Source organism: Sinohyriopsis cumingii, chromosome 17, assembly GCF_028554795.1.
Source record: "Sinohyriopsis cumingii isolate HCF-2022 chromosome 17, ASM2855479v2, whole genome shotgun sequence".
Taxonomy (NCBI): domain Eukaryota; kingdom Metazoa; phylum Mollusca; class Bivalvia; order Unionida; family Unionidae; genus Sinohyriopsis; species Sinohyriopsis cumingii.
The window spans coordinates 119675302-119695855 of NC_142977.1; the positions used below are offsets into that span (position 1 = coordinate 119675302).

Sequence of the window (20554 nt, forward strand, 5' to 3'; positions counted from 1 at the left end):
CCCTGTACCAGTTTATCGATAAGCAAACCCGGATCAATTCCAATTCAAATAGTATTACAGTAGAATCGGAACTAAGACACCCTGTACCAGTTTATCGATAACGCAAACTGGGATCAATTCCAATTCAAATAGTATTACAGTAGAATCGGAACTAAGACACCCTGTACCAGTTTATCGATAACGCAAACCCGGATCAATTCCAATTCAAATAGTATTACAGTAGAATCGGAACTAAGACACCCTGTACCAGTTTATCGATAAGCAAACCCGGATCAATTCCAATTCAAATAGTATTACAGTAGAATCGGAACTAAGACACCCTGTACCAGTTTATCGATAACGCAAACTGGGATCAATTCCAATTCAAATAGTATTACAGTAGAATCGGAACTAAGACACCCTGTACCAGTTTATCGATAACGCAAACTGGGATCAATTCCAATTCAAATAGTATTACAGTAGAATCGGAACTAAGACACCCTGTACCAGTTTATCGATAACGCAAACTGGGATCAATTCCAATTCAAATAGTATTACAGTAGAATCGGAACTAAGACACCCTGTACCAGTGTATCGATAACGCAAACTGGGATCAATTCCAATTCAAATATTATTACAGTAGAATCGGAACTAAGACACCCTGTACCAGTTTATCGATAACGCAAACTGGGATCAATTCCAATTCAAATAGTATTACAGTAGAATCGGAACTAAGACACCCTGTACCAGTTTATCGATAACGCAAACTGGGATCAATTCCAATTCAAATAGTATTACAGTAGAATCGGAACTAAGAGGTCATGTAACACTTTATCAATGACGCCAACCCAGGATCATTTCCAATTCGGCATTAACGTAATCTTTAATTGTATGTAAGGTCCGAGTGACCTAGATATGCAGTATATTTTGTTTATTAGTTTAATCTGGAACTTCAAGTTATTTATCAGCTAAACACAAGGCGTTTATGGGGTTTAAAATAAATGCGATCAAACCAGATTCTACAACAAACAATATATCCTCAGATTATCATTTTAGCTAGCGTCAGTCTGATACAGTCAATATTAAGTGTCTCAGTGTTAGTATTTTAGAATTTCTATTTGAGACAGTACGCAAATAAGAAGAATTTACAATGGCCTAAATGATATCCTTTTTAGAACTGGGGAAATTACATGTCTGTTTTGAATAACAGGCAAAGGAAAACATCATTCAAAATTGTATTTAAATCCAACGCTTTGTTTCAAAAGTACGCCCTATTAATTTGCGCTACTTGCACTTATACAAATAATTTGGTGGCTATACATTAATGGGTCACACAAACTGTCTTTAGAGACCATTCATAAACAATGCTCTTAATATGACATTTAATGATAGATTTAGATCTATATTACTGATGTTTTAAGTGAAAGATTTCGTTAGGTTTGGCAATTTAACGAATCACAGTTATTCATCAGATCTGATAAATATTATGCCCCATCCGATGAAAGTTTAAATATAGAAAGCAAAGAATACTGGTATTTCTTAAAAATCTAATCTGGAACGTTAAATACTATTTCAGCAAGCATGCAGATTTACATCGACTTTCCAATTACCTCTTTAATTAATTGCATAATTAAGCACACCTTTAAGATTTCTGGTAATTTTGTTATTGTTTCACATAATCTGCTCAATAATAACAATAGTAGTCTAACAAACAAGTTAAATGGAATATTTCTCCATATTTGTTCAGAATATTTTACTTTGCATGTGTCTTTCCATTTCATTGCGCTCCTCCCTCCTCCAGGTCCAACAGGGGTGAACAGCGTGAATTCCTCTACTGCAATCGTCATGATATACTCATGTTTAGACATTTATTTAGCAATAATAAAAGCAAATAGTTTGAAATAGTTTTAGTATATCCCTTTATATTCCCTCAAGAGAAAATAAGCTTTAATTAGCTTTTTTAAGTTGATAGATGATAATGCAAGGATGTAATTGTGGAATAGGTTAATAGGGGTTATCACAAGTGTTTAAACATGTGTGCTATTAGATTCTCTCTCGTTCTCTCTATCCAGTTCTCACTGACTGATGTGGTTTAGACGGTTCTAGAAGAGTTCAGTAACTTCCCACTGGTTGGGCTGGGTCACATGAATAAGCAAATTCAAGGTAACACGATTAGTAAGATCTCTCACGTGGGGCATATTGCGAAATTTAGTTGCAATAGAAGGTGTATATAAAGAAAGAAGTGAGCAATCAGATTCATTCCGATTCTGGAGTCATTCTCATTTCTTGTGTTCCTGTTGTATGTCTGCGGACGTGTTTCATGTTGTACTTAAATATTATTCGATAGGACAAACATTTGTTTGGACTGTTCAGTGGAATTGGAAAGTGTTCATTGTTTGGACTATACTATTATTCTGGAACTGTTGCAATTTATTCGGAATTCTGGACGACGCCGTCTTGACAAAGTCACGACAACTGACAGATGTGTGCAATAGCTACTTCTTAAACATTGGACCTTTCGATCATAAAATCAATAAACTTCTTCCTGACATGAGGTGGAACACCATCCAGAAAGTATAGTTCAAATAGATAACGTAGAACTAATAGTATTGTGCATTAAATCATTAATATTTTCTCTGACACCCCGAATCAATCGAGTTCTTCCTTACCCAACGGTAAAGCAATCCACAAAACAGTGACCGCAGATAGAAAACTTACGTTATTGCAGATATTATTTGTCTTCTTTCAGTCAAAGCAACTTTGACCATTGAGCTTTTAACTCCAAATCAACAGGGTCACTCAAATATCTCAGACAATAGCGACCGATACAGCTTGGAAATTGTAGATAGCGAGCACCTTGATTTAATGTGCAAAAATTAGTAACAGGCAGACGGATGGACAATATTGAAATACAGCACACTTCGCCCTTTAGCAGAATTATAAAAGGCGATTATTCAGACAAAGCTGCATTTTGGTGACTTGTAATACAGTCATCAACAACTAACCACAACGTACCTCTTGTTTTTCCATCTCTCTTTCATGAAAACAAAATGGATTTTTTACTACATATGCATGCACCTAGATCTGGAATACAATCAATTATACTTGAATCAAGCTTGTCTCCGATTGAAGTGATGTGTGACATCTGTGCAATAGTGTTTAATATTGTAGTAGAATTTGCTGGTTTTTCACCTAAATGGAATAAATGTTAATGTTTGTAATAATTATGATCATGGGAAAGAATCGAAGCTTAAATTTATGCAGGAAAAACAAATTTTTGTTGAGAGTAATTTTCCGCAACTTAATTGTAATTGGATCAGACTATTTGCACGCGTTAATACATACAACATTAGTTAGTGTCGAAGAAACTAAAACTCACCAAGCTCTAATGAAGCCTGAGTGATCCGTGCTTCTCTAATCTCATCTGCAATTTTCCCATATTCATTCTCATCCAGTGCAGCAAGAAAATTGTCGTAATGTTGGTCACTTTTGTATTTCAAAATTTCAAGAAGCTTCCTTGCCTTGTCATTTTCTGTCTCTTGTTTGGATATCCTTTCATACTCATCAAAATTAATCACCAATTTTCCCATCAGACTGTCAAGAACAGTGGAAACACGGAGGTCATGGATAATTCTATTCCACTGGGACTGAATCTTGAGCCATAATTGAGAATTCATTTTCTGAAAAGATTCAGAAAAGAAAACATTTGAGAAGAATGTGATACCAAATGCTGAACTAGCACTTTCAAGTAACCTATATAAACATGACTATCAGTAAGCCAAATTGTTCAGACTATTATTCAAGGTCAAATAAAATTGCACATTACATTTGCTTTTCGTCACCAAGAAAATAAAACTTTTTAATAATTGTGGCAATTTGCATATGCAGTCTGTTTGAAAGATGAAATGATTTCATATACTATTACTCAATACGCGCTTCAAAAACTATTATTTGGGGAACATTTACATTATTAAGAAATGACGAAAACGTCACAGATTGACGCTTACAGTATTTTGAAAGGATTTATCTGCGTGTCGAATGCGGGAATAATATTACCTGAATTATGGAGTGTTGATAACGTCAAAGACTTAATCAGTATTTCCCTTACATTCCTCGGATAGATCTGTTAATGAAGATAGAATATGTTGCATGGGTTTTCAAATACGTATCCATTTAGGGACTGTGTTGGAAGAATATCAACGTAAGTTCGGTCAGGGTAAAAAGCAATGTGTGATATTGTGCAAGAAAACTTCCAGTACCTGATGTTTGCAGATTTACCAGAAATTGATCCTAGTGAAGAAGATGCTGAAATGAGTAGTGAAGAGAGTGACATCGAAATGGCTATATTAGACAGTAACAAGCATGCTAATTAGATGTATATATATTTTAGTATAATAATACAACAATGACATCGACGCTCAACTTCTGGTATGAAATGCTATGCAATGCTACAGTAATGCAGCAGTGCCATCAGTGGGAGAAATTCTCATACGTTATCTACATGTCTGATGGAGCCAAGAAAATTTAAGCTTCAACAGCACTACGTCACGTTTTAAATGGTTGGATACAAGCGTGCCAGGTCTGGCCGTGTCCGATTGGGTGTACTACTCATTGATGGGTCACTTGTACTCATTTCAGTTTTGCCAACAATGTGAATCTGTTAGCGATTATGATCGATGAAACCAAAAGAGATTTATCGACATTTTGGAACTTATTGTGGAAGCAAAATGATGCAGACGTCAATAAAATAAAAAGCAGTTTCCAGTCCAGGTAAAATTTAAAATATTACAAATCGTATCCTTTTTCTGATGCCGTGATAATATTACTTGTATAACGCAATCAAGCCTTCGTATCCTCACACTAACGGATTGTTTACGTGAGCTTAGTGGTGGATCACCATTGATATATTGCCATAAATACCATGTTTAACGATTGAATGTCGATCAATGTCCATTAATAGCTCCAACTTGAGACTGGTTGTTTACAGCAGTTCACTTCAAGCCATTCCCGGTGACGCAAGATAGTGTACTGGATCTAGCTTATACACTCTAAAGTCTTTGACCTCTGTGCGCAGGCAAACCTCAGACCACCAAGCATGGTGACATTTGTCCAAATTCCACCCATTAATCATTTTCCAGGCCTGATGAATAATGCGTTAAGATAAATCTCTCGCTAACCTTGAATTTTAAAATAAGTTACTTGATGCACATAAAGAAGGAGATTGAGAAAGGCAACTAAACGTTTACAGAATTAATTAGAAGAAAGAGGAGGGAAAACCGTCAAAACGAAATCTCAGGCGGCAAGTACGTGCATCTGAACTCAAACTCGAACCAGAATCTGAATAGGTAGACACACATGACCCAACATTCTCATAAAATAATTATCCCAATCACAATTCTAGTAAAACAAAATATCTCCAACTCCACAGGAATTTTAATCCTGTCCTGACGAACATGTTTAAAACCATACATAAATGAAGAAAAGGACAACCAAAGAAAGGTGGCGGTTTCGGTGATCTATGTGACACTAACGACCTTGTGCATTGATTGTAAACAGTCGTGGAAATGGTTCGCGCAGAGCACAACGCACCAGATTTATCAATGAAGCCATTCCGATTCGTAAGCGATTGCGCATGTGACACGATGGATCCGAGAACGTTTCGTACGTTGATGTACGAACAAGTTGAAGAATCTACGATGCATTCTGAAGCGATTCTTCGATAAATCAATGCCGTGATGCTGCGTGTGGTTGAAAATGCGTCCTCTAGAGTCACCTCGATGATTTTAATCTGATCAACGAAACAAGAATCTTATTTTGTCTTTCCATCGGTAATCGACGCAGGGCAATCTCGCACCCCAGATATTGTAAAGCATTGTTGCCTGTCTATAATAGCTGGTCCAATACTCAATCGCGGTTGTTTGAGGACTTTATTGCTAATGCCTCGCTTGCGTTATCGTCGAAATCGGGTACAAACCGGAAGATAATATGGCTTCCCACTGGTGAACAGGAGATTGAATCTGTACATGAAGAGATATGATGAAGGATTTCCTTGATGACTAAACGCGATCCTAAAATCTACATACATAAACATGACTGCACTACAACGGTTGATATTTGCAGTTGTGTTTAAAACTGTTCTCGGTTGGCGTGAAGATGTTAATAAGATTCTAGGGAATGAACGATTTCTGCGTTCAGGACCTGATCGTATCAGTTAAAATATCGCGCAAGACATTGTCAGAATTATCCCAATGATTCTGGTTTAGCTGTCATGTAAGGCCAACAGTGGGAGTTATGATGCATAAGCCTCGACGACGCAAGAGTTGCATGGTTATATATTGAGATTGCTCCTAGTGACACCCAGGGTGGTATGATCTCGATTACTCTCACGCAGCGGTATTTTCCATGCAACAGTCCCCAGTTGATAAACCTTCATTACATTCCTGTTGACCAGCACCGACACATGTTCAGACCTTGATGATACAATTGTACGTTAGAGATAGACTATGTTTTGTTAAATGCTCATAATGATTTACAGCTAATGATGAATATGAGGTTTTCTCACTGAAAGTCCACGTGAGTAAGTACACTACGAAAGAAAACAAACAGTAAGGCTCAGATAAAGGTAATCCAGATTAGTTCGGAACAGTGAAAATAGGGCATACAATTGTATAGCCCCTTACCTTAATGCAGTACGGAATATGAAAATATAAATGATATCTGCACATAAGTATAATTAATAGCAAATAATATTTCAGCTGTCTATTCGGCGTACATAAGAAAAGCTCAGTTATTGCCTGAATATAAATGTTTGCTTGCTATCTGTCCGTAAAAAAACATGTTCAAAGACAATATGCACTTTTTGCGTCTATGTAGCTCAATAAATTAATGGGTGTTATTACCTTTTTATTATTTAAGGGCGTACAGATAAGCCGATAGAAAGGATGTTATTATATACAGCGCTTTCAAACACATGGGGTGGGGTTGGACGGAAAAAAATTAAGCCTCTGACAAATATGAAAAGCAGCTCGAGATTATTTGCATTTATAGAAATGCCAAAGAAATTAATCGGCTTGTGGGGACTCATATTCATCCAGTATAAATAAATAAAAAGATACCTTAATAAATAAATAAATAAATAAATAAATAAATAAATAAATAAATAATTTTGAGTAACGTATTGGTTAGACCCTGAGTTTTATTTATTTCTATGTGCCATTTATTACTGTGACATCACTAGCCATTTCTAGTGTTTAATTTATTACAGTAATTTATTTCGCTGTTTATTTTGGACAAGTTTACTGAACATAACCAACATATTGGCGAAACACCTATAATAATTTTTCTGCCACCAAACCATTAATTTTTTTTTATTTGTTTTAATTTGATTTTCAATATGACATTAAGGCAACATTGAAATATATTGTACTATCTTAACATGAGATTGATTAAACTCTTGTAAAATAAAGTCCAAGTTATCCCCTTAGAACACTTCTACATGGAGCCAACTTAATTGTAAATTTATATTGCTTGGTGATTTGCCGATATTAGGATATTATTCAGTTTTGTTTAACATATTCTGTTTACTTTTTCATCAAAATGATAAAATTAATGCAAATACTTTTAAGTTGCTGACAAAATAGGGTATGCTCTATTATATATAACGTTTATAGTGCCTGAAACTAGTCTTACAACTATGTTGAAAATAAGTGCAATAAAACTGGAACAATCGAAAGTCTTTGAGTAGTAATACGCAAGCGCTGGATTCCGGAACGATTCCTAACGGCGAAGAGCAGTAAATAAATTTAATAGTACCTGTCGTTATTCTCAATCCTTATGAGTGAGGACTACAAAGGGAGTGAGCTAGAAACAGGGTCCATAACCTAGAACATACCAATGAATACATGAACAAAGATATCACTATAGCAACAAATTTAAAGTATTTTCCTTGAATAGAGCTAGAATTAAAAACATATCGAAGGAAATATGTTGAGTCAGATAAAACGAGGAAATTACTGGTTCCTCAATCAACAGACTCCTACCGCAGACAGCTGCATTGGAACAAACATGAACGTGCCAGGAATTATGGTTTGGATATATATTATTAAATTAATGCCTGTAATACCGTTTCTTTTTCTGACCCTGAACAGCAAATAAAAAATATTTTCGCTGACGAACACATGATAAATATAGACTAATGTAAACAGTAAACGAGATGTTAAGGTTCCAGCTATAAACAGATAGTTTAAAACCACAGGTAAGCCAATGCTTGTACAGCTGTCAGATAACATGATTTAGACGATTATGTCTCTTCTGATGTTTCTTTGAAAAATTTAAGTGCTTAACAGACTGGCACACCGGTAACGACAACAGTTGTTGCACAATTGTTACAGGACCAAGGATTTTGGATTTTGATATTTTGTAACGTAGCTTTTACAATGTTTCATTCATATCGCTACGATGTTTGCAGTGTGACGGTTTATAGTGATGTCTAGCACTGGGGCATCATGCCGCAGACATGTAGCATAATGTCCCACCCAGTCACATTATCCTGACACCAGACCGGCCAGTCCTAATACTAACTCTTAATGCTGAGCGCCAAGCGAGGCAGCTGTTAGTACCATTTCTGTAAGTTTTGGTATGACTCGGCCGGGGTTCGAACCCAGGACCACCCGCATCCGAGGCGGACGCTCTAACCATCAGGCCACCGGAGCGGTCATTACAGGACCAAATGTGTCTAAAAACTCTTATACAAAGCATTCATTATTTCAGCATTCATTTCTGTGTTTTGATTTTCGTCTGTTGCCTTTGTAAAATTGATATGTGTGAATGTTATGACTCAATGCTGATAGAGATGATATAAATGTAAACGATAAAACCTATTAAAGCATCCCATAATCTTCCTTTCACTTCCGTTTGTAATTCATTAGAATAATAAAATAAATAGAAATACCCTCACTAGAGATGTTACTCATAAGCGTACTAAGTTCTCTTGTGTTTTGGGATAATGTGTTATTTGCTTTTATACTTGTATTTTGGGATAATGTGTTATTTGCTTTTATACTTGTGTTTTGGGATAATATGTTATTTGCTTTTATACTTGTATTGCAATTTCCTGTAGCTGTAATCTCTTTGTAGGTTCCATTGTTTGACTGCTCTTCAAATGTTAGTTGTATTCAGTTCAATAAAGCTGGTGCTACTTCATAAAGTTATCCTTAATCCATTCTAAAAGTGTAAAAGTATATCAGGTGTGAGTCTTATAACGATAATTTACTATATACCAGAAAATTGCACGACAAATGGTTTGACTACTTTGAAACTCTATTAAAGCATCTAAAACACTAAGAATGAAAACAAGGATTAGAGGTCGTATATCTTATCAGCTGATCCCAAAAATGTACAATCCGTTTCCTTTTCCAAATTGTATTAACTGCTACTCTGTGCGGGTAGACCCACGTAATTCATGTTACATGCAGAGACTATACAGCTTAATAATAGGGCAGCCAGGGTGATTTTTATGGTAAGGATATTTTAACACCTACATCATCTCTTACATGGATGCCAGTTAGGATTAAATCATGTTTCGAGAAGCTGTTTTGACCTTAAAGGTCTCAAAATATATATCTCTAGAGTGTATATTACGATAGTGACCTTAACTTCGTAAGGAGCATTGCACAAAGTGCCCACGGTAGAATGAAGCGACCCCCCACTATATATATATATATATATATATATATATATATATATGCCAAACGTTTTTCATAGACTTTGTAAATAAATATTTGCCAAACCCATTATTTGGAACGAATATTACTATTAGTATTAGCATAATGAATAAGTGCAAGGTATTGAACCATATTTAGGTCAATTTAACCAATCAAGGGAACGTTTGCCAATTCCTCAGCAATGTAGACTTGCAAAATAATACAAGATTCTTGCACGGACATCAATAATTTTTCTTTTCAGCAAATATATGCACTATATGCATATAAAGGTGGAGATTATCACATGTATAACTTATCCAAAATAGCGTTTTGGAAAATGCACTTAACACTCAGAGAGGGTGAGGAATATCATATAAAAATTAATGTAGATGTTTTTCAAACATTACAAGCAAAGAGGGTTTTAAAGACTTAAGTCAGATAAGAGAACAATGGATAACCATGCTTAATTTGGTTGGTAATATATGCGGTGCCTTGAAATAAACGACAAAAATTCTTCATAACTTAATGGAAACCCAACGTAACTATCCCGTGGTAACAAATATTTTACATTAGAGTGCGCATACAAACTGCAGAGGAAACCGCTCCCGTGGCATAGTGGTTAGTGCCCTGGATGCGAGAGGTCGCTGATAAGAACCAAGGCCTAGTCATGACAATAGACTTATAAAAATATAGTAGCAGCTGTCTCGCTTGGCGCTCATCATTTTGAGATTAGTTTTAGGGTGGGACATGATAATTTGTTTCTGCGGTATTGCGCCCCAGTGCTAACCAACACTTTAAACTGTCACACTGCATACATCGTAACGTTATGACTAAACAATTGAACTATGTTAAAAAATCCAAAACACAAAAACACGCACAAGTTGCAGAGGACATAAAGATTAAAACCATCGTAACCAGTTAACTATATGACCGACAAGAAAGATAGTCATACAAGTGGTTTTTGCGTTAGCATCACCATCACGACCCAAATCCACCTCAGTCGTAATCATCATCAGAATCATCGATGATAAATTCTTATAAAGCTAGACTTTAGACAGCCTGTATGAGACCGTAAAGTAACCTTGAGGAAAATAAACACATGCAGATTAGTCAAGTATCAATTATTCGTTCAAAACGAGTTCTAGTATTTAACACGCACTAATTTTCATTCTTAATTCAGTTAATTACTTCAGTAGCTATTCATTACTAAATAGATACAAACATTGTATTGATTGACATCTGTGCTCTCAGAATAATATCAGTGAAGATGTTAATGATACCAAAAATATACATAAAACAAAATAAACTACATGTAGGAAATAATTCCATGTGAAGAACACTGTGAATTAAGTCCCATAAGAAATCATGGCTAAATTAACAGCAAAATAAATGCAACAAACTAAAGAATGAAGTTCAACGCCGTATTTAACAACAGCCAAGGTAAGCAGTTCCTTATAAATGTAACAAATAATAAGGTAATACTGACACATTCATTGGTTTGTCTAGTGTAAGTCACAGAAAAATTAAACAGAATTTAATACAAGCATAAGGCCAATTAACCATGTGATTTAACCAATGAAACATTTGTCAGGGTAATCCGATATTAGTACATTATGTTACACAATAATATAATAAGAAAATACGCTTCAGTATCAACAACACTGCCAATTTAGTGCAAAGAAGGTTGTTTTTTATACATGGTTCATTCAGTATCAAATGACACAATAATACTTGCTCGCTCAGATACACAGTTTACACCCCAAATCCATTATTTAAAGTGAAGGTAAAAAGGCAAAGTATTCTTTGTCGTCACACCCACTGCACCTAAGACAACAAATTATTATTTGTCATGACATCCATTGCACCTCCGATGACAAAGGATTTATTGTCAACACACCCTGTACATTGTTACACTTTGATCTGTTTGATACTGATATGATATTAAACATCAGGATCGTGCCAAATTAAGCTGAGTCTACCAGAATTCCACATCACTGTGGTTTCTATTTATTCGCAATCATCACTACTAAAACATCTGACAGTGCTGGTATTATTTAAATGCAGGTGTGCGATTGTTTTTTCCAAGTCAATTTCTAGTTTTAATGGAACATTAAACTGCAGGACACGGATAAAATACACTGCATTGCTAATGTTTTGATTCTCAGTTCCTTTTCTATACCGTTCTAGCTTTCTTCCACATTCCTTTGGTGTATATTTAGTTAGTGTTGCACGTGGAATGAACAAAATGTCTTTCTACCATACTTATATATAAACGTTTCATCATGAGCTATATCTGCCATATAACAATGAACTATTGAATATCAACGAGCACTTGTCTGTCTATTGGCGCAAATATATATCTGCAGAAAGATGGTTGCGCTGTTTATCTCGTTTGCTCGCTTTCTATTTTTACAGCTGAAACACCAAACCATTTATATTGAAATCATGATTTACATAGAGCAGGTCAAATTGTTAAGTTATTATTAGATTCACCAAGACATTATAAAGGATATTCCAGTACGTATACTGTCTTAATACCATAAAAACAATGACTATGGAGTGGCTGGGTATTTATATAAGTCTTTCCACTGATTAAACTCAAAATTTCTTTTTTTCCCAATTCTTTCACGCTTCTACTCTCAGATATGCTTTCATTATAAAAGTAAAGACGGTGGATGATAATCACGTTTATCTGAAAAAAACAAATAAAATATAAAACTTAAGACTCAGACCTTTCTCAAACAAATTAAGTCAATATGGTCCATACGTTGTTTCTATTTGTATCGCTTTTTTATTTTCCACGAATTAGTTTTGAAACTGAAGAATTCGCTTCCATTGAACATGAACTAAAATTCTACTGATACTAGTCTCTTTCTTTTCATTTGTCCATGATCAATTATAATACCACTGATACTCGTCTCTTTGTTTGTATTTGTCCATGATCAACTATAATACCACTAATACTGTTCTCTTTCTTTCTAGTTACAATTGATCAACTACAATAAACTTATACTATTATCCTTCTTTATATCGGCCCACGATCAACAATTATACTGACATTCGTCTCTTTCTTTTTATTTGCCCATGATCAACAATTTTACTGATATTCGTTTCTTTCTTTTTATTTGCCATGATCAACAATTATACTGATATTCGTCTCTTTCTATATATTTGCCCACGATCAACAATTACACTGATATTCGTCTCCTTTTTATTTGCCCATGATCAACTATTATATAACTCATACTCGTCTCTTTCGTTGTATTTGCCCATGATCAACTAAAATACCACTGATACTCGTCTCTTTCTTTATATTTGACCATGATCAACTATAATAAACTAATACTCGTCCCTTTCTTTTGTTTTGCCCATGATCAACTATAATACAATGATACTCCTTTCTTTCATTTTATTTGCCCATGATCAACTATAATATATTGATATTTGCCTTTTTCTTTATATCGGCCCACGATCAACAATTATACTGATATTCGTCTCTTTCTTTTTATTTGCACATGATCAACTATTATACAACTCATACTCGTCTCTTTCTTTTTATTTGCCCATGATCAACTATAATACACTGATACTCGTCTCTTTCTTTTGGTTTGCCCATGATCAACTATAATAAACCGATACTCCTCTCTTTCTTTTTATTTGTCTATGATCAACTATAATACACTGAAATTTGCCTTTTTATTTTTATCTGCCCATGATCAACTATAATACTCTGGTAGTAGTCTCTTTCTTTTTATTTTCCCATAATCAACAAAATACCACGGATACAGGTTTCTTTCGTTTGCCCATGATCAACTATATTACCACTGATACTTGTCTCTTTCTTTTTATTTGCCGATGATCAACTATAATACCACTGACACTCATCTCTTTATTTTTATTTGCCCATGATCAACTATAATACCATTGACACTCGTCTCTTTATTTTTATTTGCCCATGATCAACTATAATACCACTGATACTCGTCTGTCTTTTTATTGGTCAGTGATCAACTATAATAATTCCGCTAACTAGTGTTATACCGCTCATTGTTTCGGTATTATACGATTTTATTTGCTTAGAGCTTTTGATAGGGTGTGGATTTTAAAATCAGTTATCCATTGATTGCATTATTCAGTGCTATTAATAATTTGTGTCCCCGTTCAACCCCTCCGCCATAATTCTAGTACATAAATGTTTGATTTACAATTCGCTGCAGTTATTAGTGGAAATATATGATTGCAATTATTGAAGTCTATGGATGAAAAATAAAGAGATTTGACTCTAAAGTTTGCATTAAAAATATCACATCACCTCCCCCATTTTGTCAATCCGTGTACATCAAACCAGAGAAAAACAGATCGCTAAATGAGACTGCATGATCGCTATCAGTTGTGTATTGTATTTTGCGTCTCTAAATTGGCAATTTTTTTATGATAAACGTGTTTGCTCCTTTTTATACAAGTTGTGTCCATTTTCTGCAAAGTTTGACTGATTTTAATACGAATGGATCTCTCCGATACATTGACGTATATTGTGAAGGAGACTTATTCGACCATAACTGATACAATATTTAACCCGAGATTTCATTAACACTGAAAGGGACTGCTTGGTTTCTTAAAAGTAATGATTATTGAGGCCTGTAAACAAGGCGAATAGGCTTACAAGATTTGCCTCCCTTTTCAATGCAATCACTGCACACAAATACATTTCATATAAACATCTGCCATATATCGACTTGAAAGTGAGAAAGGAAGGCGAGTGATACCGAGTTCATGTAATGATATTGTTCAGTGACTTTGGGTGATGTGTTTGGAAACGGAATTTTTTAAAATATTTTATATCAGCTGTGATACTCACTGTTTACTTCCCTTCATTACAGTTTGAGATTTGCACTACATGTCCAAATGGAAACCAAGACCTTTGTTGGGGGTCGATTAAAAATTTTCAGAGCGAAACTTTGATACCTTGAAGAAAATATTATCGAGTTATCATGCCAACATGCTCACAAATTGAAATAAATTCATCGATATCTCCAATAGAGTTATTTCAAGACAACTGTGCTGAGTGGTCTAAAGCGGTCGCCAATGTAGATATGTAAACAAGCTTGCCAGTGGCTTCCGGAGTTCTTCCTTCACTGGTTATGCTGGCCGCAATATAAAGCATATCATTCGGTCAAAAATGGCGTTAAGCCCAAAACAACAACTTTTCGTACGGAATACGTCATTCGTAAGATGTGGGCGTGATTTGCCGATTACCACACATGTAAATTGATTTGTGATTTGTGATTATATTTACGTTATGGATATTGGAAATTGAATACGTTTTCTGTGTTCATTGGTTAGTGACTATACATTTGTCGACAGCTTGGCTAGACTATGAAGAGAAGAATAAACTTGTCTTGGTCTCCCGTGTCCAACCTTCCTTTCCAAAACAGAAAGTGATTATGTCAAGCCTTGACATGTCATAAAGTTATTTTCGCTTGTATTTTATGTGATTCTTCGCATTCTTGTACAATCCTAACGTATCTGCAGTACCAAACGAAGTAAAAACTATAACTAAATTCCAAACAGTATAATTAATGACACTGCCTTCATACAGGTGACAATACGTTGTTGTTTCCGTTGCAATTTATGATCGTAGGACTAAAGTAAAGTAAAACTAATGCAACACAAGTCAAGGACATTCACCACGTGCATAATCAAGATAACGATTTAGCTCTTCTAAGTTAACCTTAGCGACCATGTTAAAACGTTTGTCCATAGAGTTTAGGATACTGCTCACGTCCGGGCTATTTTTAATCATTAGGTCATTGTGCGTGGCATAACATCCACCTAGTTCGTAAACAACCCTGAAGCTCCTCGGGGGTGCACACTTTACCATAGAAACCGTTGACGTGGTGGGAAACAAGGAGGCTCAATTACGCAGGAGCAGTGGCAAAAAAAAGCTACAACTTCCTACACCATAGTTCTGGAATTAAAACAAAACACCACGATTCGCACGGAAAATCTGTACAATTTTTAAATAAATAGGAATCTAACAGCTCCCTTCTAAATTTAAATTCTTGGTTGACTGTGCCTAAATGCTGCAAACCTCGCTGTCAGCCATTTGATTGTTAACACTGATGTGTCACCATTGTTTCTGTGTTTTCAGACCACGGTATAATTAAGATCCGAGGTATACAATAAATAAATCCATTTCGTGAGAACATGATGCAACCGAGTTCTTTCTCAGTACTTTGTGTCGAGGGGGCTTCGAGGGGCCGAGTGGACTAAAATTTCCCGGGTTCTCCCTCCACCAATAATACTGGCCGCCATGTATAGCCATTGTTTGCTGAAAAATGGAGTTAAACCGTACAACAACAACAACAACTGTGTGTTGACAGTGGCGTAACTACCGTAGTAGCAGTTATTAGTATTCTTGTGGACCAGGTCCAACCAGGAAAAAAATAATGTGACAGTAAGGGGGGGGGGGAGCGTACAAAACTTTTGATACAGAGCCCGTGGTGAGATGCTTAAGCCACTGTGTGTTGAGTTGATATTATTATTATATACAATATTATTATTATTACATACAAAATAGATAGCGGTATTTACATTGTTCCAAAATAGATAGCGGTATTTACATTGTTCCAAAATAGATAGCGGTATCTACATTGTTCCAAAATATATAGCGGTATTTACATTGTTCCAAAATGAATAGTGGTATTTACATTGTTCCAAAATGAGCTGTGGTATTTACATTGTTCCAAAATGAAAAGTGGTATGTTCTTTCAAATTTTTCCAAAATGAATAGCGATATTTATACTGTCTAAAATGAATAGCGGTATTTACATTGTTCTAAAATAAATAGCGGTATTTACACAGTCCGAAAACTAATGACGGTATTTACACTGTTCCAATTGAATAGAGGTATTTACATTGTTCCCAAATAAATAGTGATATTGACAGTGTTCCAAAATAATTGCATATATGAAGCATGCGCCACAAAACTTTCCAAAAATAGTTTAAATAGTTTAACGAAATTATCTAAAGCTTTCAACTGGAATCGTCTCATCACTTGCCGACATTTTAAACTATGATTGCCTTGCCACATAATTTGTATCACACACACACACACAAACACACACACACACACACACACACACACACACACACACATATATATATATATATATATATATATATATATATATATATATATATATATATATATATATATATATATATATATATATCAAGGTCACCTGGTGAAACTTTAGTTCAGACGCTTTGGATTTCCGTGTTTTATTTAACTTGATGCAGAATGCTTTGACATTGTTAAATTTCAGATATTGGCCGGCAATCGTCAGTTACTAATATTCCAGCGCTGTATTATCGCGGGCGCTGTATTATCGCAGCAAATAGGATTTCTCGAATAATTTTGAACAGCGCCGTCTATCGGTTGTTTACACATGTAACTCTTTAGCTAGGAAGGACGCAAATCTGTCAGAGCACAATTACCTCAAAAGTATGTTCACCATATAAAAATAGAAATTCTGACAAGCGCAATAAAATTTCCACCACCGCTATGTAATTCAACAGACACACTCTAAAAAAAACAAACATACGAAATGGAACTTTCAGCACAATCAATGTGATTCAACATGTTAAATTGAAACTAGAGACATATGACATTAAACTTTCAACAACTGCAGTGTAATTGAGAAGGTACAATCTAAAAGCGCAACCTTAGACATCGAATTTTCAACCAGAGCTTTGTAATTCAATAGATGAAATCTAAATACTCAACATGTGAAATAAAACTTTCAACATAAGCTCTTTGAACCAATACGTACATTAGGAATTCTCGACGTATGACATTGAAATTTCAATCACCTCAGTGTAGTTCAAACGACACAATCTAAAACCTCGACAAAGAAAATATAACTTTCAACCGCTACTTTTTAATTTAATAGATACAATTAATATGTGGACCTAGAAAAGGGAACTTTCAGGACAAGCATTTTTGATACAACACGTGTAATTGGAATTCTGGACATATGATATTAAAATATAATCGGCAACGTTCTGATTGGGCCTGCCTTTGTGCGCCACGCGCCTCAGCAAAGATCATCAAGTACAAAACTCTTTCAAACATACTAGGTCCGCATTGGTCTTTATTACGAAATATTCCTTTGTATATCGTCTGATGCGTGATGATTATAGGTCATATACCGATGGCGACGTACATGCATTTATCAGGCTACTCTAGGAATTTCATTCCATGGTAACCAGTATGGACCAAAATTGACAAAACGTTGGTTATGATCCTACTTATCTTGCATAAATAGGAAAGCAATAATAGTTAGTCTTAAAAAATGAAGTTCTATCTCAGTAATATATATATATATATATATATATATATATATATTAATTTCAACTGTTTTTATCATGGATTTTGACCTATCTGACATTAGTGGATTCAATTTATTCATTGGATCCTTTATTTTTGTGGAAATATTTAGCCAGTGCAAGCGTGGATATTCATTTTTATCCGTACGTTGAAATTTATGTTATTATAATACGTACGTGCCACCATACTTATGTTAGGCCAATACAGTGATAATATAGAGTTGTTCCCCCATGGTACTATAATCTTGGTCATCCGTCAAAGGCGGTTTATTGACGTTTACGCGATAGGATGGATAGTTTTTTTTATTTTATAGGAAGTGACGGGATGTGATTTTGAATTTTAACGTAGCTTTTACAATTTTTCAGTCTTTTCGCTACGATGTCTGCAATGTGGCAGTTTATAGTGATGTCTAGTACTGGGGCATCATGCCGCAGACATGTAGCACGATGTCCCACCCAGTTACATTATTCTGAAACCAGGCCGACCAGTCCAAACACTAACCTCTTAATCCTGAACGCCAATGCAGGCAGATGTTAGTACCATTTTTGCAAGTCTCAGGTATGACTCGGCCGGGGATCGAACCCACGACCTCCCGCATCCGATACTGACGATCTACTTTTATAGGAATATATATAGAGCAAACTTCAGAATTTGTATCAACTCAGCAATAACTGAACGGGTTTAATATGTACCGACGACAACATTAAGTACTGTGACATTACAGAATTCCAGGGTACTATATTTTACTCGTGTTCAATCGCTCCGTCTGAGCCACGTGTATAATAAAGTTTTCATGAAAATGTATGTAATTAAGGTTGCCCCAACCACAGCCCAGCCTACTCCACCCCAACCACAACCCAGCCTACTCCACCCCAACCACAACCCAGTCTACTTCACCCCAACCACAGCCCAGCCTACTCCACCCCAACCACAACCCAGCCTACTCCACCCCAACCACAACCCAGTCTACTTCACCCCAACCACAGCCCAGCCTACTCCACCCCATCCACAACCCAGCCTACTCCACCCCAACCACAACCCAGTCTACTTCACCCCAACCACAGCCCAGCCTACTCCACCCCAACCACAACCCAGCCCACTCCACCCCGACCACAGCCCACTTCACCCTAACCATAGTCCAGCCTACTCCACCCCAACCACAGCCCAGCCCACTCCACCCCAACCACAGCCCACTCCCCCCCAAACATAGCCCAGCCTACTCCACCCGAACCACAGCCCAGCCTACTCCACCCCAACCACAGCCCAGCCTACTCCACCCCTGCCATAGCCCAGTCTACTCCACCCCGACCATAGCCAAGCCCACTCCACCCCAACCACAGCCCAATCCACCCCAACCATAGCCCAGCCTACTCCACCCCAACCACCGCTCAGCCTACTCCACCCCAACCACATCCCAGCCTACCCCACCCCAACCACAGCCTAGCCTACTCCACCCCAACCACAGCCCAGCCGACTCCACTACAGCCACAGTCCAGCCTACTCCACCCCAACACCCTACACGCAACAATAATCTCAGTGTTCTTAATCGTACCTCAAACAAGATATTAATTTACGGTTCCTTGTTAAGGAGATTTATTTCGGAATAAACATCAGCATATAAAAAAATGACTGATACAATTCAGTATCGAGATTAGCCCTTTTGAATGAATTACGTGATAGGCAGTACTTTCACGTGTTTTTCTAGCACGATCTCAAATTGTGAATGAGAGAGAAACAGAAAGAGAACAAGTGAAAGATAGAATTACACTTACTTTTTTTTAAAAACTGAACGAAAGATTTAACTCCAGTTTGTGATGTACTCCGGCGTTTGACAAATTATTCTCCTTGTCATTACTAGAACAGGTATGGCGCTCATTTCTTCATCCGCCATATTTGATTTGACAAAAAACTGAAATGCACATTTCCCATTGTGCTATTACTAAGCACTGAGATTGAACATTCAAGGCAGAGTATATGCACACTACCTTTGTTCTGCATGACGGAGTTTCAATATGTCATTTGGGCACATAAAAATATACACCTGGATTATTTTTCAAGATCATTACGGGAAAGCATAGTCGGTATCCATCCATAACCTGGCAATAGTATTGTATGTTTGTACATTGAAAAAAGCAAACAACAAATAAGTAGCAAAGAATAGTTTGCATAAAAGAAGACATTACATACGACATATATTTTATGATCAATTTTTGATATACAGTAATATTTCAGAATGATACAATTAATCCACCATGCTCTTTATGTTATTTTAACAAAACTCGTTGCTATAGACCATACGATACTCATATCAATCTGTAAAAAGTACTAAATTTCTTTTATGCCATGCTTCCAATGCTAAAACAAAAGGACACTTTTAAGAAGTATTAAAATTTTTCATAATTTAAACCTCTAGAATATACTTCAATTTTGTATCAAAAGATCGTTCGAGGCAATCCTAACCCTTCCTAGATATCCTAACCCT

General features: G+C 36.0%; 1 protein-coding gene across 2 annotated transcripts in view; it reads right to left on the reverse strand.

Annotated features, from left to right (window-relative positions):
- LOC149779754 (uncharacterized) overlaps positions 1-20000 on the reverse strand; it is a 114870-nt gene extending 94870 nt beyond the window's left edge. Inside the window, exons 1-2 of one of the 2 annotated variants that reach the window (XM_089940616.1) lie at positions 19845-20000; positions 3359-3657 (exon numbers count right to left, since the gene is read on the reverse strand). In XM_089940616.1, coding sequence (XP_089796742.1) covers positions 3359-3656 — 298 coding nt within the window. In that variant the 5' untranslated portion in view covers position 3657; positions 19845-20000. Of the gene's footprint in view, positions 1-3358; positions 3660-4035; positions 4084-19844 lie in introns of those variants that run through there. The other variant, XM_089940617.1, reaches the window with a different exon arrangement.
- Positions 20001-20554: the final 554 nt, after the last annotated feature.